The 24259-nt window shown below is 36.4% G+C and overlaps 1 protein-coding gene across 1 annotated transcript in view; it reads left to right on the top strand.

Moving 5' to 3' along the window:
* Positions 1-24259, top strand: part of LRP1B (LDL receptor related protein 1B) — a 2209913-nt gene that overhangs the window by 2178309 nt on the left and 7345 nt on the right. Inside the window, exon 87 of the mRNA XM_025261770.3 lies at positions 16172-16248. Within this exon, the coding sequence (XP_025117555.3) occupies positions 16172-16248 (77 nt within the window). The remainder of the gene's footprint in view (positions 1-16171; positions 16249-24259) is intronic.

The following is a 24259-nucleotide window of genomic DNA, read 5'->3' on the forward strand; positions in this document are numbered from 1 at the left end:
AATTAATGAATAGCTGAAGGAAGGGAGAAAAGAAAGAAGGGAAGGAGAGAGGGAAGGAGGAAGGAAGAAGGGAATAAAATATTTGCCTATTACTGTGATTGTTAAATGTTAAGTGTTTCTCATAGTGGAATAATATACCTTTCAGTGAGAAATGACTGATAACTAACTGCAGGTACGTTCTTATGAATGGAACTATGTAGTCCTCATAGAATGGGATATGACACATGTATGTGTATTAATATGAGTTCAGCCATGCATCCTCCATGCCTTCATACATTCATTCATTCACTCATTTTGTCAAACACAAACATATTGATTGACTAGCCATACATACTGATGATGTGCTAGACACTGCTCAAGAAATGAAGAAATATAAAAATGAATACTAAATGATCCCTACTTTTAAGTAGTCACAGTCTAGCATAGTCACAGGCAAATGCATACTTAGATATTTATTAATGCATGTATAATAGAACAACACAAAAACAGAATGTACTATATTTATGATTGTATGTTGATCAAATCTATAAAGATATTTATAACTTCCCCCAAATGACAATTCTTCATAATGAATGATACTGCCATAATATGCTATAGCATTTTAGATTTATTGAAGATGTATATCTAAACTTCTTGAACCAATTTTTAGACTACTGCCTGTATAAACTTTCTTACCTTGAGTCAGGAAACTCATATAACACTTGAATTAGAAAGAAATTCTAATGTGTGTGAATGTTTATCTTTTGTAATCAAGCTTCAGATGCTTCTGTTTGCAACATGTTCTTGTAAATGATAAAAATATCTGATGAGTATTTTACAACTAATTAACGTTTATGCAGCATAGACAAATTTGCTAATTTATACTGGCACTTGATTTTAACAAGTCATTCTCAGTTGTTTTCATTGTCTCTATTTGATTGCTTGTTTTGTTTTAAAAAACAACAAAAAAATTTTAAGTTTTTGAAATGCAGATCTATGATTTTGAGGAGGGCTGATGGATGGTAATTGGGAAGTTGATATCAGTACTAATACCATACAATGTACCTTTATCAATTAAAAATGTTTGGCTCTAGAAAACTTTAGTGTTATTTTTTTTGATGGGTATGTAAACGTCTTATAACTATAACAAAGGCTATAACTATAACTTAAGTACTAAAGAGGAGGTGACTATTTTTATATTAAAATTATTTTCCAATGATTTAGACTATAAATTAAAGTGACTAACATAAATAGCTCAGCACATGTGCACTTTTGTTGCTGTTGTTGCTCAGTAACTAAGATACGTCTAACTATCTGCGACCCCATAGACTGCAACACACCAGGCTATCCTGTCGTTCATTATTTCCCAAGGTTTCCTCAAATTCATGACCATTGAGCAATGATGCTCTCTGTCTCAGCCTCTACCACCCTCTCCTTCTTTTGCCTCCAATCTTTCCCAGCATCAGGGTCTTTTCCCATGAGTTGGTTCTTCACATCAGGTGGCCAAAATATTGGAGCTTCAGCTTCAGAATCATTCTGCCAAATAATATTCAGGTTGATTTCCTTTACAATTGACTAGTTTCATCCAAAGGACACTCAAGAGTCTTCTCTAGCAACACAATTCAAAAGCATCTATTCTACAGTGCTCAGCCTTATTTTTCGTCCAGCTTTCACATACATGCATCAGTTAAGTTCAGTCGTTCAGTGGTGTCCAAATGTTTGTGATCCCATGGACTGCAGTACGCCAGGCCTCCCTGTCCAGCAACAACACCCGGAGCCTACTCAAACTCATGTCCATCATGTCAGTGATGCCTTCCAACAATCTCATCCTCTGTTATCCCCTTCTCCTCCTGCTTTCAATCTTTCCCAGTATCAGGGTCTTTTCCAATTAGTTCTTCCCATCAGGTGGCCAAAGTATTGGAGTTTCAGCTTCAGCATCAGTCTTTCCAAAGAATATTCAGGACTATTTTCCTTTAGGATTGACTGGTTGAATCTTCCTGCAGTCCAAGGGACTCTCAAGAGTCTTCTCCAACACCACAGATCAAAAATATCAGTTCTTTGGCACTCAGCTTTCTTTATAGTCTAACTCTCACATCCATACATGATTACTGGAAAAAACCTAGCTTTAACTAGATGGACCTTTGTGGGAAAGTAATGTCTCTGCTTTTTAATATGCTGTCTAGGTTGATCATAACTTTTCTTCCAAGGACAAAGTGTCTTTTAATTTCATGGCTGCAGTCCCCATTTGCAGTGATTTTGGAGCCCAAAAAATAAAGTCTCTATTTGATTCCTTTGTTTCCCCATCTATTTGCTATGAAGTGGTGGGAATGGATACCATGGTCTTAGTTTTCTGAATGATGGATTTTAAGCCAACTTTTTCACTCTCCTCTTTCATTTTCATCAAGAGGCTCTTTAGGTCTTCACTTTCTGACATAAGGGTGGTGTCATCTGCATATCTGAGGTTATTGATATTTCTCCCAGCAATCTAGATTCCAGCTTGTGCTTCATCCAGCCCAGAATTCCCCATGATGTACTCTGCATATAAGTTAAATAAGCAGGGTGACAATATACAGCCTTGACGTACTCCTTTCCCAATTTGGAACCAGTCTATTGTTCCATGTCCAGTTCTAACTGTTGCTTCCTGACCTGCATACAGATTTCTCAGGAGGTAGGTCATGGGGTCTGGTATTCCCATCTCTTTAAGAATTTTCCACAGTTTATTGTGATCCACACAGCCAAAGGTTCGGCATAGTCAGTTAAAAAAAAGGAGATATTTTACTGGAACTCTCTTGCTTTTTCAATGATCCAACAGATGTTGGCAATTTGATCTTTCATTTAGTTCCTCTGCCTTTTCAAAATCCACCTTGAACATCTGGAAGTTCACGGTTCACATATTGCTGAAGCCTGGCTTGGAGAATTTTGAGCATTACTTTACTAGCGTGTGAGATGAGTGCAATTGTGCGGTAGTTTGAGCATTCTTTGGCATTGCCTTTCTTTGGGATTGGAATGAAAACTGACCTTTTCCAGTCCTGTGGCCACTGCTGAGTTTTCCAAATTTGCTGGCATATTGAATGCAGCACTTTTACAGCATCACCTTTTAGGATTTGAAGTAGCTCCATTGGAATTCCATCACCTCCACTAGCTTTGTTCGTAGTGATGCTTCTTAAGGCCCACTTGACTTCACATTCCAGGATGTCTAGTTCTAGTTAAGTGATCACACCATCCTGGTTATCTGGGTCATTAAGATCTTTTTTGCATATTTCTTCTGTGTATTCTTGCCACCTCCTCTTAATATCTTCTGCTTCTGTTAGGTCCAACCATTTTGTCCTTTATTTTGCTCACCTTTGCATGAAATATTCCCTTGTATCTTTAATTTTCTTGAAGAGATATCTAGTCTTTTCCATTCTTTTGTTTTCCTCTCTTTCTTTGCATTGATCACTGAGGAAGGCTTTCTTCTCTCTCCTTGCTATTCTTTGGAACTCTGCATTCAAATGGATATATCTTTCTTTTTCTCCTTTGCCTTTCATTCTCTTCTTTCTCAGCTATTTGTAAGGCCTCCTCTAACAACCATTTTGCCTTTTTACATTTCTTTTTCTTGGGGATGGTCTTGATCACTGCTTCCTGGATAATGTCATGAACCTCCTTCCATAGTTCTTTAGGCACTCTATCAGATCTAATCCCTTGAATCTATTTGTTACTTCCACTGTATAATCATAAGGGATTTGATTTAAGTCATACCTGAATGGTCTGGTCGTTTTCCCTACTTCCTTCAATTTAAGTCTGAATTTGGCAATAAGGAATTCTTTATTTGAGCCACAGTCAGCTCCCAGTATTGTTTTTGCTGACTGTAAAGAACTTCTGCATCTTTATATGATCAATCTGATTTCAGTACTGACCATCTGATGATATCCATGTGTAGAGTCTTTTCTTGGGTTGTTGGAAGAGGGTGTTTGCTATGACCAGTGTGTTCTCTAGCAAAACTCTGTTAGCCTTTGACTTGCTCTGTTTTGTACTCCAAGGCCAAATTTGCCTGTTACTTCATGTAGCTCTTAACTACATTTGCATTCCAGTCCACTAAAATGAAGTGGACCTCTTTTGGGGGTGTTAGTTCTAGAAGGTCTGATCGGTCTTCATAGCACTGTTCAACCTCAACTTCTTCAGCATTACTTTTGGGGGCATGTACTTGGATTACTATGATATTGAATGGTTTGCCTTGGAAATGAACAGAGATCATTCTGTCATTTTGAGATTGCATCCAAGTACTGCATTTTGGACTCTGTTGTTGACTATGATGGTTACTCCATTTCTTCTAAGGGATTCTTGCCACAGTAGTAGATATAATGGTCATCTGAGTTAAATTCCACATTCCAGTCCATTTTAGTTCACTGATTCCTAAAATGATGTCGATGTTTACTCTTGCCATCTTCTGTTTGATTACTTCCAATTTGCCTTGATTCATGTACCTAACATTCCAGGTTCCTAGGCAATATTGCTCTTTACAGCATCGGACTTTACTTCCATCACCCATCACATCCATAACTGGGTGTTGTTTTTTCTTTGGCTCTGTCTCTTCATTCATTCTGGAGCTATTTCTCCACTCTTCTCTAGTAACATATCGGCACCTACTGAGCTGCAGAGTTCATATATCACTATCATTCCTTTTTGCATTTTCATACTGTTCATGGGGTTTTCAAGGCAAGAATACTGAAGTGGTTTGCCATTCCCATCTCCATGGGACCATGTTTTGTCAGAACGGTCCGCCATTAACCATCCATCTTGGGTGGCTGTACATGGCATGTCTCATAGTTTCACTGAGCTAGACAAGGCTGTGGTCCATGTGATCAGTTTGGTTAGTTTTCTGTGATATGTGGTTTTCATTCTGTCTGCCCTCTGATGGATAAGGATAAGAGGCTTATGAAAGCTTCCTGATGGGAGAGATTGACTGAGAGGGAAACTGGGTCTTGTTCTGATGGGCAGGGCCATGTCAATAAATCTTTAATCCATTTTTCTGTTGATGGGAGGGCCTGTGTTCCATCCCTGTTGTTTGACCTGAAGCCAAACTATGGTGGAGGTAATGAAGACAATGGGGACTTCCTTCAAAAGGCCCCATGCATGCAGTGCTGCACTCAGTGCCTCCAGCCCTGAAGCAGGCCACCTCCAACCCATGCCTCTGCTGGAGACTCCTGGACACTCATGGGCATGTCTGGGTCAGTTTCTTATGGGGACACTGCTCCTTTCTTCTGGGCCCTGGTGCTCACAAGGTTTTGTTTGTGACCTCCAAGAGTCTTATTTCCCCAGTCCTGTGTAAGTTTTGGTGGTTCTGTGGTGGAGTTAATGGTGACTTCCTCCCAGAGGGCTTTTGCCACACCCAGGTCTGCTGCACTCAGAGCCCCTGCAGCAAGCCACTGATGACCTGTACCTTCACAGGAGACACCAGACACTGTTCTGGCTCAGTCTCTGTGGGTTGGGCGTGCATTTTGTGCCCTTCCCAGGTCTGAGCAGCTCAGGTGACCGGGTCCTTGGCAAGTGCACTCTCCCAGGTGGGTCATGCATCTTAAACACCTTCCTGGTCCTGGCCACTTGGTTTCCCAGGTGCGCTGCAAAAGCACCAATTCTTTTGTGCCATATGTCTCCTCTGGAGAGCTGATCTCAGGCTATGACCCTACTGGCATATGTTAACCATTCAGGATCTCAGAAAGACATACATAACTACTGGAAAAAAACATAGTTTTGACTCTGTGGACCTTTGTCAGCCAAGTGATGTCTCTGCTTTTCAATGCACTGTCTAGATTTGTCATAACTTTCCTTCCAAGGAACAAGTGTCTAATTTCATGACCACAGTCACTGTCTTTAGTAATTTTGAAGCACAAGAAAATAAAATCTGTCACTGCCTCAACTCTTTTCCCTTTTTATTTCCATGAAGTCATGGGACCAGGACTAGATGCCATTATCTTATTTTTTTAATGTTGAGTTTCAAGTCAACTTTTTCACTTTCCTCTTTCACCCTCATCAACAGGCTCTTAGTTCTACCTCACTTTCTCCCATTAGAATGCTATTATCTTCATATCTGGGGTTGTTTAGTATTTCTCCCAGCAATCTTTATTCTAGCTTGTGATTCAGCTCATCCAGTGTTTCACATAATGTATTCTGCCTATAAGTTAAATAAGCAGGGGGACAATATACAGCCTTGTCATACCCCTTTCCTAATTTTGAACCAGTGAGTTGTTCCATGTCCAGTGCTAACTGGTGTTTCTTGACTCACATATGGGTTTCTCAGGAGACAGGTAAGGTGGTTGGGTACTCCCATCTCTTTAAAAATTTTCCACTGTTTGTTGTGATCCACAGAGTCAAAGGCTGTAGCATAATCTATGAAGCAGAAGTAGGTTATTTTATTGGAATCCCTTTGCTTTCTCCATGATCCAGCAAATGCTGGCAATTTGATCTATGGTTTCTCTGTCTCTTCAAAGCCCATCTTGTACATCTGGAGGTTCACATATTGTTGAATACTTGTTGAAAGGATTTTGAGTATAACCTTGCTAGCATGTGAAATTAGCACAATTGTCCAGTAATGTGAACATTCTTTGGCACTGTCCTTCTTTGGGATTGAAATAAAAACTGATGTTTTTCAGTTCTGTGGCCACTGATGAGTTTTCCAAATTTGCTGATATATAAAGTGCAGCATCTTTTAAGATTTTAAATAGCTCAGCTGGAATTCCATCATCTCCACAAGCTTGTTCATAGTAATGCTTTCTAAGGCCATTTGACTTCACACTCCAAGATGTCCAGCTCTATGTGGGTGACCATACCATCGTGGTTATCCAGGTCATTAAGACCTTTTTTTGTATAGTTTTTCTGTGTTCTTGTCACTTTTTCTTAATTTATTCTGCTTCTATTAGGTCCTCTGGAGAAGGAAATGGCAACCCACTCCAGTATTCTTGACTGGAAAATCCCATGGACAGAGGAACCTGGTAGACTACAGTCCATGGGGTTGCAAAGAGTCAGACATGACTGAGCAACTTCACTTTCTTTCCTTCTTTATTAGGCCTTCACAGTTTCTGTCTTTTATCATGCCCATCCTTGCATGAAATGCTTCCTTGATATCTCCAGTTCTCTTAAAGAGAACTCTAGTCTTTCCCATTCTATTGTTTTCCTCTATTTCTTTGCTTTGTTCATTTAAGAAGGGCTCTTTATCTCTCTTTGCTATTCTCTGGAACTCTGCATTCAGTCGGCTATATCTTTCTCATTCTCACTTGCCTTTTTCTTTTATTCTTTCCTCAGCTATTTCTAAAGCATCTTCAGACAACCACTTTGGCTTCTTGCGTTTCTTTTTCTTTGAGATGGTTTTAGTCACTGCCTCTTGTACAATGTTATGAAACTCAGTCCATAGTTCTTTAGGTGCTCTGTCTACCAGATCTAATCCCTTGAATCTATTTGTCACCTCCACTGTGTAATCATAAGGGATTTGATTTAGGTCTTATCTGAATGGCTTAATAGTTTTCCCTACTTTCTTCCATTTAAACCTGAATTTTGCAATAAGGCATCCGTGATCTGAGCCAGAGTCAGCTGCAGGTTTTGTTTTTTTCTGATTGTATAGAGCTTCTCCATTTTCAGCTGCAAAGAACAGAATCAATCTGATATCGGTGTTAACCATCTGGTGATGTCCATGTCTCCATAACCATCTGGTAATGTCTCTTAGGTTGTTGGAAAAGAGTGTTTACTAAGATTAGTGTGTTCTCTGGACAAAACTCTGTTAGGCTTTCCCATGGTTTATTTTATATTCCAAGCCCAAACTTGCCTATTATTCTGGGTAACTTTTGATTTCATACTTTTTCATTCAAATCCCCTATTATGAAAAGGCCATCTATTTTTGATGTTAGTTTTAGAAGGTCTTGTAGGTCTTCAAAGAACCAGTCAAGTTCAGCTTCTTCAGCATCAGTGGTTGGGGAATAGACTTGGATTGCTGTGATGTTGAATGGTTTGCCTTGGAAACGAACTGAGACCATTCTTTTTTGAGATTGCACCCAAGTTCTCCATTTTGGATTCTTTTGTTGACTATGAGGCTACTCCATTTCTTCCAAGGGATTCTTGCCCGCAGTTGTAGATATAATGGTCATCTGAATTAAATTTGCCCATTCCCATCTATTTCAAATCACTGAATGCTAAGATGTCAATGTTTACTCTTGCTATCTCCTGTTTCACCATATCCAATTTACTTTCATTCATGAAATTTCAAACAATGGTGTGGGAAAAGACTCTTGAGAGTCCCTTGGACAGCAAGGAGATCAAATCAGTCAATCCTAAAGGAAATAAACCCTAAATATTCATTGAAACAACTGATGCTGAAGCTGAAGCTCCAATATCTGGGCCACTTGATGCAAAGAGATGACTCATTGGAAAAGACCCTGATGCTAGGAAAGATTGAGGGCAGGAGGAGAAGGGGATGACAGAGAATGAGATGGTTGGATAGCATCATCTAATGGACATCAGTTTGAGCAAAGTCCAGGAAATAGTGAAGGACAGAGAAGCCTGGCATGCTGCACACCATGGATTTCAAAGAGTTGGACAAGACTCAACAACTGAACAACAACAACAACTTGGACCTAACATTCCAGGTTCCTATGCAATACTGTTCTTTACAACATCAGACTTTACTTTCACCACCAGACACATCCACAACTGAGTGTCCTTTCCACTTTGGCCCAGTGCCTCATTAATTTTGGAACTGTTAGTAATTTCCCTTTGTTCTTCCCCAGTATCATATTGGACATTTTCTGACCTGGGGAGACTTATCTTTCAGTGTCATATCTTTTTGCATTTTCATACTGGTCATGGGTTCCCTGACAAGCATACTGGAGTGGTTTGCCATTTCCTCATCCAGTGGACCATGTTTTGTCAGAACTCTTCACTATGACCTTCCATCTTGGGTAGCCCTGCATGAAAAGGCTCATAGCTTCATTGAGTTACCAAAATCTCATTCACCATGACAAGGCTGTGATCCATGAAGGGGATATGTGCTCTCCAACTGAAAATAAATTTTTTCTAGAGAATCAGAGCTATATATTTCACTTATAAACACATTCACATTCTCAAAACTTTGTATTAACTCTTTCTGGTATCCTTATCATTGCCCCAAATTTGTGTAGGGTTAATTGTCACCCTGCTTATTTAACTTATATGCAGAGTACATCATGAGAAACGCTGGGCTGGAAGAAGCACAAGCTGGAATCAAGATTGCCAGGAGAAATATCAATAACCTCAGATATGCAGATAACACCACCCTTATGGCAGAAAGTGAAGAGGAATTAAAAAGCCTCTTGATGAAAGTGAAAGAGGAGAGTGAAAAAGTTGGCTTAAAGCTCAACATTCAGAAAACGAAGATCATGACATCTGGTCCCATCACTTCATGAGAATTAGATGGGGAACCAGTGTCAGACTTTATTTTGGGGGGCTCCAAAATCACTGCAGATGGTGACTGCAGCCATGAAATTAAAAGATGCTTACTCCTTGGAAGGAAAGTTCTGACCAACCTAGATAGCATATTCAAAAGCAGAGACATTACTTTGCCAACAAAGGTCCGTCTAGTCAAGCTATGGTTTTTCCAGTGGTCATGTATGGATGTGAGAGTTGGACTGTGAAGAAAGCTGAGCACCGAAGAATTGATGCTTTTGAACTGTGTTGTTGGAGAAAACTCTTGAGAGTCCCTTGGACTGCAAGGAGATCCAACCAGTCCATCCTAAAGGAGATCAGTCCTGGGTATTCTTTGGAAGGACTGATGTTGAAGCTGAAACTCCAACACTTTGGCCACCTCATGTGAAGAGTTGACTCATTGGAAAAGACTCTGATGCTAGGAGGGATTGGGGGCAGGAGGAGAAGGGGACGACAGAGGATGAGATGGCTGGATGGCATCACCAACTCGATGGACATGCGTCTGGGTGAACTCCAGGAGTTGGTGATGGACAGGGAAGCCTGGACTGCTGCAATTCATGGGATTGCAAAGAGTGGGACATGACTGAGTGACTGAACTGAACTTAATATGCCTTGAACAATACTTAATGACTGCAGATGAATATGTCAGATATTCCTACCATAATTTGTTTCAGATTTTACCATGTTGCACCACAGAAACCCTAAGAACTATGAAGGGTACTCATTAAGTTTTCAAAAAAAAATTTTTTTTTGTTTACTCTTATTTGGATAAGGCAATGGCACCCCACTCCAGTACTCTCGCCTGGAAAATCCCATGGACCGAGGGGCCTGGTAGGCTGCAGTCCATGGGGTCACTAAGAATCGGGCATGACTGAGCGACTTCACTTTCACTTTTCACTTTCATGCATTGGAGAAGGAAATGGCAACCCACTCTAGTGTTCTTGCCTGGAGGATCCCAGGGACAGGGGAGCCTGGTGGGCTGCCATCTATGGGGTCGCACAGAGTCGGACATGACTGAAGTGACTTAGCAGCAGCAGCAGCAGCATTTGATGCTAAAACATAAAATATTCAAGTGGCAATTTACTTTATCTGCACTAAGCATAGAGATTTTCATCCTCATCCCACCCCCCCCCCCCAACCTCTCCTCCTGCAGTGACTTGGTATGTTTTTAATCCAATTTTGGTATTGGTTATTCATTTTGGCATCATGTAGATACAACTTTCCACTGGCATTACAGGATACATTGTTTTTCTTCCCACCTTTAGCTACAGAGTTATAACCACTGTTTCCAACATAATATCCTATATGTATGTCTTCAATTATATCCGCCCTCGGGTTAGCCAAAGGCCAGAGGTGGCACCGCGGGATGGGTCATTCAGAGACACACGCAAGACCCAGCACACAGGCCCCAAGTGGGTGGCTCCGCGGCAATGGCCGAATCGGCCGCTAGGTGGCAGTCCAAAGGCCTAGAGCCCTGCGCTCATCCAGAAGCTGAAAGTCCTCAGCGACAGACACCGAGGGAGACCTGTTAGCGTACAACTTACTACTTAATACTAAAAGTTTGACTGGTCCTTTTCCTTTTTATTTGATGCAAGTAGAAATCATCTATTCACTCTATAAAAAACACACATTATGCCTTACACCATTACTGTCTGCAAGAAGAGGGGACATAAAAGGTGCTGGGGTCTATATAGAGTGTAAAGCTTTAAAGTTAGGAATGTCACACAAATGCAGTCATGTTTGTGCACCAAAAGAATGAAATTTACAGAATTAATCAGAAAAAAATTTGCAAGTGACTTTTAATTTTTGAATTTTTATCACTGTATGAAAGTGTTGTTTTATAAATATGATGCACAAACGCAATCATAGTTTTAATTTTTATTGAATGAGATTTGTGGAGCACCAAAACATGCATAGGAATATGCACAAGTTTTCTAAAGCTTCTTTAATCTTTTTGTGCCATATTTTTTCCCTATGTGTAGAAAGAAAAGGGTATATTAAAAGATTTTTCTTTCTGAATGTCTCCGTCACCATGGTTAATAATGGCAGCCTAGCATATAAGAGGAGAAATTCAATTTCAAATTGCTTTAAGGTTCAGCTTTGAATTTCACTTTAGTCAGAAGAGTCGCGTGACCTTTAAATTTGATGAAAAGAGGAAGAAGATATTAATCTTATTATTTTATTTTAAAGTCTTCCCAAAGTAGGTGACTCTAGACCACATTTCTACAAAATGACGAGTAGTCCACATATTGATCATCGTTAGTGAAAGACAATACCTAAGATTTTAATATACCTTCAGTATTTTATATCTGATTTCAATTATTTTTGTAAAATCACTCTACTACTTCAGAGCTCTTATTATTTCAAACAAAACTGTTTGATACTAAACACTATGTATCTTGTATTTATGTTTTATTGTAAAAACTGCTCTTTTTTAAAGATTATATTTTCCCTTATATATGCAAAATTTATTTTGATAGCCTGAAAATATTTATTGTGTATAATACAGTAATAGATGCTACATTATAGCCTTTACACAAAGGCAAAATTCTCCCTATTATAGAAAATTACAATTCAAATATAGAATATTCTAAGTATACAATTAGGGGCTTCCTAGGTACTTCAGTGGTAAACAATCCACCTGGCCATGCAAGAGATTTGGGATTGATCTCTGGGTTGGGAAGATCCCCTGGAGAAGGAAATGGCAACCCACTCCAGAATTCTTGCCTGGGAAATCCCATAGACAGAAGAGCCTGGTGAGCTATGGTCCATGGGGTTGCCAAAAGCCAAACAGGACTTAGTGACTTAACGACAGACTATATCTGGAGAATCCCTTGGACAGAGGAGCATGGCAGGCTATGGTCCATAGTATCCCAAAGAGTTAGACACAACTGAAGCAACTTAGCACTATACAATAATTGCACACACTGTTAAAGAACACAATAAGTTAACTGTTCACGCATTTCATATACTAGCATTCAGATAAGAATTAGTTATCCAAAAAAAAGCCACTCAGTTACTTTCAGGTAGTGTTAAAAACTTCTATCATTTAACCTTTTGAACAGTCTTGCTGGGCATGCATATTATTATTCCTATCCTATTTTTTTTTTAATGATTGAACAGTATTTGATATAAGAACAAATATTTCCTAGAATGTGATTTCTGAATTACTTGCATCAGGCTCAATTTGTTAAAATGCAGATTTCTGGCCACAACTCCAAGCTGCTTAATGAAAAGCTCTGGTATATGGGCCTCCAGAATTTCAACTTTCATTTTTCAGTTTGATAATCATTAGTCTAACATGTAACATAGAGGAAAGAATCAGATTAGGGAAACGACATAACAATAAATAGTCTTCCTTTTTAATGTCACTGGCCTTGGAGAGAAGGGAAGAAATCGAAAAGACTGTTAAATCAATATCCCTATACCAGGCAGCTACTGACTTTAAAAAACTGTGAATGGAATATCTTCATACTATAATGTGAAAGGGATAAATGATTGTTCAAATAAATAAGAATCTATCTCACTTTATATCTACCTATACATTCATGATCCAACAATACTTTCATGAATTTTAGATTTCATGAATCTAAAATTCATGAAAGTACTTAAAAAGTTAAATAATTCAGAGTGGTATAGTGATCACACATAAAAAGAAACTGATTTTCATTGTTTTACAGTAAACGGCAGTGGGGGGAAATGTAGAATAAATTTAAAAGGAATGATAAGCATGTTTATGGTGCTAGAGAAAAAAAAATGATTTATTGGGGGGCCATGAAAGACTAACTCAAAGATTATTATCCAAAGATGAATAGCAAAAAACAGTGTATTGCAATAGAACAGGTTAAAGATGACTATGGCACAGACTATGGATTTTTCCTGAGGAAAATGACAGAGAGACAGATGCCAGAAATTATTATAGTCAGCATGATTATGCAAATATTTCAGTGGGAATTCAACAGGAAATTTTGATGATCTACACACATTTCAGTTCTTAAATGATCTGCCATTAATGGCTTTGATTATTGTAGTCTACTTAGAGAAATAAGATTTATGAATTTCTATAAAGATGGTAAAAATACTTGGTCTTAAATCAGTCATTGGAAGAACTTGTGGAGCAGCAAATGCCTAACGTAATTTTTCAAGGTAGGCAACAAGAATAATGACTTCTATTTGATTTAATATCTCAAAAAAGATTATTTTTTAAGACTGGAACAAATGTAGATGAATGGAACATATTTTATCTTTGGCCATAAAACATTATTTTATAAGGAGTATAGGGGAAATTGTCAGGTGATCATCAGTTGCTTGAGAAACTGAATTGATGAAATTAATTATTTCTCCAGCACAGTCTTTGAGACTTATTTCCAGTATGTAACAAAGAAAATATTCCTTGAAAATTAAGAATCTAAGTGTACTTCCTCAAAACAGAAGAGAGGAGCATCATGACCACTAGCAAGCAATATAATTTATCTAACATAAATAATGGGTGCCAAGCTATGGATAAAATGGAAAATTAATCAAATATTGTTAACAAATACCAGCTGTACTACTTAAATAATTTCAAAATTTGGAATAAAACATTACAGCATTATTATCCTCCTTGTTTAAAAAGCCTTTTCTTCCCTTTTGAAGTTCTAAAGGCATATTTTTAATAATTTTCTAAAATACATAAAACACATGATGTCATATCTGAACATCTGATCAATTAGCATTTACTCCAGTTCCTAAGCAATTCCATTTTCTTTCTTCTAAGCATCTCAGTGTAATGATGAGCCCTGGAGGTTCTTAGCTCTAGTAACATAAAATGTACCTCAGATCATTTCTCTTATTTAAATTGAACCCTGATTTAGATTGCTGTTGTAATTGCTGTTTCTTAATCAGCAGAGGTAATGTAAGGAGCAAATTTTGATATTTTAATCAATATTTCAACATGATTGCACAAAACATCTTTGTATACATCACTTGTATAACAAAATTACCAAATAATCAGTATTATTTTTTTCAATGGAGCATGGAAAATATCTTCAGTGGTCAATCAGAAAGATTCGACAAATGTAAAATGACATGAAACAAAAACAAATTTTGCAATGATTAGAATTCATTCTAGCAACATGTTTGCAAAATCTGCCTAAACATCTCTGCCTAATTATCTTTGGACTGTATAAAGAGTTAGAAACTGAAAAACTGGAACGATTTTCTAAATCATTCATCCATAGAAACACAACTAAGGAAGAAAAGGAATTACTTTTTAAATCAATGATTTTATTGGTTGTTCACTTGATTATACTTATTTGAAATATGCTCATTTCATTACCTCACTTCATAATATAGACAGAGTCAGAACTGGCCTTAAATTTATTTATCTATTTTAATTATTTATTTGTAATATAGTATATAATAAATATAATATATATGAAATATGTTAATTTTTATAAAAGTTCTGAACAAAACATTTGGATAATGCATGAAAAGATGACAAAATAATAATTATAATGATATTAATTTTCATTTAAATCATGTTCCATATGTAATATAATTAATCAAATAACTATATTCTTGAATAGTAACATTTATTGTCAATTATGCTGATGTTGAATAATTCCTTTTATGAAACAAAATAATGCTTTTGTGAAAAAAAAATTTTTTATAAATAGAGTTTGTCAGTATAATGATTTTATGAGCTCTTGCCTGTGTGTTAGGACACCCAATACTGTCTTCACAAATACCACATAAAATTCACGTGGCATCATAGAAGCCTAGTTCTGAAACAGGTTCAGCTATCTGAATTGGCTATGACAGAATTGGCAGAGACCTAGAAATTGCAGTCATTTAGTTTGGCCACCATGCCCAAAGAGATCTACTTGGAATGACTCTGGAATATATTATTTTGTTGTGTACAACTATTATTGATATGGTGGTATTTGACAATCATTTTAAATAAGAACCAAAGCCAATTTAAATGGTTTCTCTATGGATTTCCTCTGACAGATACACAGAGGCATCTGTGTTAGCCAGCAGACCTTATTCAAACATAGCTAAAACCATTCCAGCATTCGTTTTGATGCAATCAGCTAATTATATGGTTATGATTTATGTTTAAATGAAGAATTTTAATCAGATCTATTATTTTAATCCTCTGTTAAACTTCCCATCATAATGTCAAGGTTCCTGTATGGGCAAGACAAATTCTCTGAATGAAAATTTCAGCATATTCTCTTGATTTCATGGTAATAGAATTATGATTTTACATGGGAAAGTACTATATTTCCTTATCTCTGATTTAGAAGAGTAAAAATTCTGCAGTTTGAACTATGAGACAGATGACCACTTACTCTTTGGTAATTAGTTCCACTCTGGAGTTAGAACCAGCAAAAGTAAATTACAGAAATTTAATAAACAAGGATTTGCTGGACAGGCAAGCTCCATTTTTATAGTAGCATAATTTTCAGTATTTCTCAAATTAATCTCAATTCTTAATTAAAATTTCAGTTTTGTTACAAAATCTGCCAAATTTAAGTTTAACATAGAATAAAGAAAAATGAATTTAAACTTAAAAAAAAAAGAATTTTAACAAGTGAAGTCCAATGGAAGTTACTCTCAGCATTCTGACAATATGTGAGAAATAAGCAGAAATCTCTATTAAGTATTTATGAACTATGATAGTTGGTTTCTCTTTCATTTCTTTTGCTTGAAGTCACCACATTAGCAGACTTGTGAGTTTTGTTACTCATTGATTTGTTTTGTGTTGTTATTATCTTTCCAGGTGCTCCACCAACTGGTCAGGCACACAGTGTGAGAGGCCAGCCCCAAAGAGCAGCAAGTCTGACCATATCAGCACAAGTAAGCTTCTCAGATTAATATCTTTGGTGTTCCACATAGAATAGAAATCTTTATTTTCTTCTTACACCACCCATCTTTCCTCTTACCCATCAACTGAGGGAATTGAGTCTTGGAAAACCTGCTTCATGGAATTTTGCCAAGGACCCACTTCAATCCAGGTGATTTTTGAAAGATGAAGCACTGAGCTCCTACCTGGTGACAGGATCAATCATTAGGTACTCTTTCAGGTTCTGAGGGTTCATCTCAAACTTTGGCAGTTGTCAGAACACACACCTGCAAACCTAGCATGAGCTTTTCTTAGGAAATGTGTCAGCTGCAAAAGATGCAAATATCACAATAGATGTGAGAATGCTGCAGGGAAAAAAATAATTTCATGTTTTAATTAAAATGTATTATTCTTGAAGTGCATTTCAAAGTGTTGTGGAAAAACAAACTTAACCAGTTAGTCTCAAAGTGATAAAGTATGTTAACAAGCAATTTTTAATAAGGATCCTAGTTGATTTACTGCTTCCTTAATCTTTAAAGTACTGGTTTTGAAGTATAGTAAAATATAGTTCAATATTTTGCAAGTTTTTTTGTGTGTGTAGCTGTAGCCTTAGGACATGTCTCTGATATGAAAATTCATCTATATCAACATTTTGTGTCTCCACAGACACATTGGAAGACAGTGTGAGTGTTGGAAGGCATTCTGTGTCTTCCAACATCTTTAAATGATTTTATAAAGATTTTCAAAATAAAACTCTGAAAGAAAAATTTCTCAGTTCACACATATTAGTACTAATGAGTGAGAAAGTTTTGAGAAATCTGTAATAACTATCAAGTAAGTAAATATATTCTTGAAGAGAAAAAAACAATACCTCTGATTTATGAACACTTAGTAATTTTTTCTAGTAATTCACTGCTGGTATTGTGCATATGAAAATAAAATACTATGGAATTTGTGAAAAAGGAAAGATATTATCAAAATCAAAAGTGTATGATTTTTGTGGTTATATGGCAGAAACCCACAAAACATTGTAAATCAATTTTCCTCTGATTAAGGAATAATTTTTTTTAAAACAGTATATGATTTTGTACCTTAGACTAAGGTTCCCAGTGTTTGCTGATTTACTTGTCTGTTGTGCCTGTCCCCAAATAATTTATCATTGCTTGAAATTCTCCCAATGACACTGTCCAAAGTTCCACCACTTAGAGATTAACTCGGGCTAATAGGGATGACTATCTTTGAAAAATGACAGTTAGGCCTAGAACAAATAACCTTAGAACTGAGTACTTTAATTTGGATATGTGAGGTAAGTGATTCCAGTCAAGGAACATTTGGGGTTAATTACCTTAGAATTTGTGTGTTGTCTTAAGAAAGGGAAGGGAGAAGAACTTAGCAAAGATATGGACATGTGATTGTAGGAATAGGGCACCAGGATTTGATGAATGGGTTCATAAAATACAGTAGAGGTGTAAAAAATACCTTGCCTAATTTAGTATTTCAAAAGAAAAGAAAAGAAAAAAAATACTCTTATCTATCTCTCTTCCAGGATCATACTAACATTATTACTAATAATTCTTGGGAAATACCAATGTATATGATTTTGTGAACTAGTTATAAGACTCAATCATCATCAAAAGCATTTTTTAATGAAAAGAAATGCATTTGATGTACCAAGCTATAGAATATACTGAGGTAATAAACTGATAATTAATGAAGATATAGTATTTTAGCCTTTTATGGTAATTTCTCAATTATGTAAGATAATAAAAAATATTCTTTTAGAGAGGTAAAACAATTTTAAATATTGATAAAACTCTGAAAGGAAACAGAGTAGAACATCAATTGAATTTTCAGTTTATATATAAGGTCCATCTACAAGGGAAAAGTTTGGGTTCTGGAAGATGATCTTGAGGGGTGTGCCAGTTGTATTTGTTGAAAGGTGATGTCTTCAACCACTTGTATCAGTAACAAGCTCCCGTATAAGAAAAATGTCTCCAATTACATGCAGCAGCTCTAAAATGGGGACTATCACATGGAAGGAGGCATGTCAAGTAGTTGTAACCCCTTTTTCAAGGATTCTGATGCTCATTCTTCCATCACTGATTTAAAGTCATTAAATTTAATGGAGGTATCAAGGCACATTGAAAGGACTATTAGCTATGCAAATGTCAAATTATCTCAGGTTTGAGCGAAGTTGACCAAATAATGACTCTATTAAAAGGTACTTATCATCAGACATTTGTGCTGAGAGAAACTTGCCTCAGTAACTCTGAAGAGAGAGGAAAGGTAGTTAAGCCAATTTTTCCTAAGGTAGGAGGGCTATTTTTATTCTGTCAGGTAAGCTCCAGTGGTTTTTGAATTGTTGTCAAATGTTCCCCGAACCTGGGCAGAAGTCATCTGTTTTATGGATGGATGTTTTAGGAACATGTCCTCAAATCTGCACTTCTACTCTCAGTGAAGCATTCTACAATCGTTGGGCCTTGGTGCCATCAGGAATATACTGCCTCTGTCAGCCTCACTTGCATCAGCTGGCACGGAGATTTACCTTTCTAATTGATGAACAACTTTCTTAATCAACTCTGAGTAGTCATACTGAGGTTTTCTGGCCCTTGCTGTTTGAAGTGTCTAAAGATCAGCCTGTGGAATTAAGCAGATCTATTATTCTAGAACCTTGCTTAAGTTCCACTTGAAAAAGTTAGTCTGAAAACTCTTATTTTGAAGAGTTTTAAATTAAAGATGATTAAATATTTTTATATACTCCTATTTTAAACTTACCTGAAGTTTTAAAGGAGTGGATACTCAACGTTTGGATTAAGCTATTCTTATCTGCTACGATTAAGGAGGATAAACATACCCACAGCATTTGTGGGGCAGTAATACAGTGATGCTGTATTTTATTGCAGTGACAAGGAATGTGTGATATCTGTTAGGGAGTTATACTTAGCTTCTGTTTTCCTACTTTATCTCTTTTAAACCATGATATTTCAAAAAATATGTATTATACCAGAGAATTATAAACTTGCGGATATAGAGATAAAAATGCTACAAAATAATGCATTTGTCCTAATTCTCCCAAAGCAAGTATTTATTGAGCCTCTACTAAGTGTCAAGTAATGTCTAGATCCCAAAGCTGAATCAGTGCATAAAACAAACAGTGCCTCTTCTCATGAAGCTGAGAGGGGCTAGAGAGCAGAGAGCAGGGGAGGATTAATTAAAAAGAAGGCAAGGAAATAAGTAAACTTTTGGAAAATAATTGTGAGTCTTGATTAGACCTATTAAGGAAGTAAAAAAGGCACAGAAATAGAGAATATCAGAAGAGAACTGATACAAAGAGTGATTTCTCTGAGATGGTGATATTTAAATTGACTTGAATGATTAAAAAGGGGAGGAGAGACTAAGGGTATTTCAAACAATAGGAGTATCAGATATAAGAATCCTGGAGGGACTGAAAGAAGACCAGTGTCCTGGCACAAAGGCGACAAGAGTGAGACTGGTGCTAAGTGAGGATGGTTATAAAAGACCAAATGATAAGCATCCTCCTGGAAATCCCTGGAAGGATAAAATAAGTTTGGAACATGATTTTTTTTAATGATTTTTAAAATTATGTTTTATCAAAATGGTTAATAAATAGCAGTCTAGTTATTATATATTTACATACACATATACACTCACATTTATGCATATACGTAAACACAAACTTGAGATCTGAATATATAGCAGCAAGTCAAAAGAGGTCATTGTAATGGTATAATTTATGCTTATATTTTTCTACTATAAGTTCAACAAATAAATAAAAGATTCTTTTCTTTAACCTTCATGAAGCCTTCTGGTTTCCATCCTAACCTCTTGAAACAGCTGTCTTGTTTGTGAGATACTTCTTTTTGATCTCTTCTAGTTAATTCATTTATTACTCCATACACTCTGCTTGGCAATCCGTAATTCTTTGACCTCAGTTTTCAACTCTTTGCCAATTACTCCCAAATTTCTGTCTTCAATCCTGATTTCTCTCCTGAGTTTGAGACATGTATACCACTGCACAATTGCTATATACATATCAATGTCATCTCTGTCTATATCTGTATATCTATATTCTACAGGAACCTGATGTTCAGTGTTTCCCAAAATAATCTCATTCCCTTCACCAATCATCCAGCCATTTTAATGCACCTTATTTTGCCTTCCTGTCTACACAGCTGGCCACAGAAATTTACCCAAGCAACACTTAGGAGTCACTCTTAACCTTCCTTCTAAATTGACTTAAACAATCTATTCAATAGATGTTACTTTCCAAATTTTCTTCAACATTATCAGCTTGAACATTCCTTCCTAACATCCCTTTGCTCCTCTCTTCAGTCACAGCTCCCTCCAACGCCCTCCACTCTACTCTCCAGTCAGACTGTTCTTTAATTTTTTCTCCTCCAGGTCTTCACATTTCTCTCCCTAGATTAATTCAGTATCTCCTCCTCCACTCGACCTGCATTCTCTTTCATGGGAATAAAGAGGACTTCCATCAGGTTTCAGAGACATACCAACCCTCCTCTTCTATCCCAGATCTAGTTGGCTCCTCTGTGTTTGCAGAACAATGCATACTTTCACTAGGCTAGTGCATATCACTGTGCTAAATAAACCCATGTGTTTGTCATCTTCCAGTATACATCAAACAACATGAGAGGAGGGACATTTCTATCCCCACTGCAAAGTATAGTAAGTGTTGCGTGTGTGGGACATAGCAACACTTAAAAATATATTTGCTAATTGAGAACCAAATGGATAGTCCCTATGATATCTTAGGCACTGTGCTATCTACAAAACCTAGATAGATAGCTTATGGCCCCAAATTACAAATGAACTACTCTCTACAATAGGTTGTGAAAAGTGAAAAATAGAGTTATGCATGGAGTGATACAGCAATATGTATTTTGAATTAGTCAGTAAACATGTATGAGCACTTTCTGTATAGTAGACACACTTCTGTTTACATTACTGTGATGTATATGTTAATGATAACACTCATTTTATTAATGTGTAAACTCAGACAAAGATAAAAAATTGGCCCCAGCATATGTGCTAGTGAGATGAGATTTGAACAGAGGTAGCTTGGATACACAATCTGCTATCTCAATTGTGATGCTGTACTTCCTCTCCCATGGAAGGTGTCTCTTCTTGGCATAGCAATTTGATAATACAGTTCTTTCAAATGGAAAAGCATTACATAATGGGGCCTCAGAACAACTTTGCAAAGAAAGACTGGCTCTGTTTTCTTTTTTAAATTAATCTATTTATTTTAATTGGAGGCTAATTACTTTACAATATTGTAGTGGTTTTTGCCATACATAGACATGAATCATTTTCTATAAGAAAATTGTTGAGATTTCCTCTTCACCCAGTAAGTACAGAGTGTACTTTTTAAAAAAATCTGTTTAGAACAGTCCACCAACAATATACTTTTAAAAAAAATCACCTGTAATAGACCTTGATTGTTATATGTTACAATATGATATTTACTGCCATGTATACTGCTTGGAAAAAATACTTCTTTTGATAAATACCTATATTATATTCTAAAAATATATATAGTTTCCAGTTGTTTCCATGCATATAAACTATTTTACAAAAAAAAAAAGAGAAAAACTTGCCAAATTGCTACCCTGCATTATTTATCCACTATATTGAAGATTATCACAGTTACCTTGATAGGTTATATGAACATATTAGAACAGTAGGCTGTTAAACAGAGTGCTTGTAATGTAAAGGACTGGAAGCCATCTGTCATGGGGAAAAGAAAAATGAAGGTCTTTTAATTTTTTTTTCTAGCATGCATAATTAACAGCATTTCTACCTAATAGGAATAAAAGAAACTATGTAGAACAAGTAAAATCTAGTTATCTAAATAATTTGCAATTGCTTGGAGGAGAGAGTAACTTTATGTACCTTAAAACCATTATTGGTATTTTAAACCTACAAATTTACCACAAATTTTAGCAGAAAAAAAAAAGATGAAGTGAGGATATTTATAAAGTCATGATTAATTAGTTTAAGTCAATTTATGAAGAAACCAAGCTGCTCACTGGTATTTAAAGTTTGTGAACAAATGTTAATTACTATCCAAGGTGCCAGATTCTCTACTTCTATTAAATTCTAATAATTGCACGTGCATATAGTTCATTTTCCCCAATCCAAGAAGGTAATATAATATCAACCTTACTCAATTATATAGTGCTGGTTCTACATAAAAAAAGAAAATAAAATGAGTATTACATTTCAGAAACTGACTAAAGAAAGAAAGCCATATTTTTCCTTACATGAAGGAGAGAGTTAGTTATTTGATTATTTTAGACAAGCTATTTTTGAAGTTTCAAATTGAAAGATTATCTTATATACGTCCTTTCTTTAATAAAGAGTTTTTGGTATTTTAGTAAATGATCTCAAATATGCTGGGAAAGATTGAAGGCGGGAGGAGAAAGGGATGACAGAGGATCAGATGATTGGATGGTATCACTAACTTAATGGACATGAGTTTGAGTAAACTCCGGGAGTTGGTGATGCACAGGGAGGCTTGGCGTGCTGCAGTCCATGGGGTTGCAAAGAGTTGACCACGATTGAGAGACTGAACTGAACTGAACTGAACTGAAGCAGCTGTTTATTGTGTTGAATATCACCATTAATTTTTTATCACAGTATTGTACATGTATATGCAGAGGACAATTCATATATTTAATAACTTAATGTTTTATTCCTGAACCATTCAAGATCCTCACATTAAAGTTTAACTAGTTTGGGTATTGCTTTGTTTCTCATTTTAGACAATGATTAAGCTCACTTGGCAGTTTCAGTCAGATGCTTTTCCCAAATAAGCAAAGGCTTTATCTTATGGGGACTAGATATTTGTCTGTTGGAAATGTGCGTATTGGGTACTTGATAGAGCTACTTAATACTCTCCTGTTATTAGGCAATGCTTGCATTCCGTTTTCTTCCTGCCTAAGTGACATATGACCCTAGGTGTACCTTACTATGGATCACATCAGCGGCAAAGAGGTATTGTCTTCTTTAGGAAAAATCAAAAAAGATTGCTTTTCTTGCCAAAAAAACTAAGACCCACTTTCTATGACCACTTTTGAAAATCTATTCCATAGAACTTTTATTCCATTTTGAAAATGAGTGATACAACCTAAGCTCATTTTTATAAATGTATGGGAAAAAAAGGAAAGTAGACATTTACAACATAAGCCAAGCCCCCAGATATGGTTTGTTGAAACTGTTCTGGAACTACAATTTGAAAAAAAGAATCCTCTTTGTTCCCCTACTTTGTAGAATCAAGCTAAAAGCCATATGTGGTAGGTCTTCATGTCTCTATTTTTATGGGTGAAGAGCATGAGCCTCAAATTTTAAATAACTTTTCTAACGTTTCAATTCAGGTAAGTTGTGAAACTATTATTTAGGCTGCTGCTGCTAAGTCGCTTCAGTTGTGTCCCACTCTGTGCGACCCCATAGACGGCAGCCCACCAGGCTCTGCCGTCCCTGGGATTCTCCAGGCAAGAATACTGGAGTGGGTTGCCATTTCCTTCTCCAATGTCCATCCAAATCCGACACTGTTGCCCCTTTTGCTTTCCCAGGCTGCCATCTAACTTGCCACATGTACTTATGGCCAGATATTTATACTTAAAGGAGAAAAAAAAAAAAAAAAACTAATGATGGAAATATAGCCAGGCAAATTGCAGAAATGTGTATTCAGTCAGAGTTTATTTATTTATATCTTTGCAAATAGATGTCTGGTGAGAACAAGACTCAGACTGACAAAGAAGTCAGTATTTCTAACCTCAGGTATTTAATTATAACATATAAATAAAAGATATCTAAAGAAATGTTTCCAGTAGTTCAAATATTTAATAGGAAAAATGACTTTGCAGTAATGTAGTGATGAACTAGGAATATAGACATTTGGCCTAAGTTTTATTGTTGTTATGTCAATGTCAAATGATTTGATGTAATAGAGCGTTGTTACATCCATCTTGACTTCATTTTGTA

This window comes from Bubalus bubalis, chromosome 2 (genome assembly GCF_019923935.1).
Source record: "Bubalus bubalis isolate 160015118507 breed Murrah chromosome 2, NDDB_SH_1, whole genome shotgun sequence".
In the NCBI taxonomy this organism is placed as follows: Eukaryota; Metazoa; Chordata; class Mammalia; order Artiodactyla; family Bovidae; genus Bubalus; species Bubalus bubalis.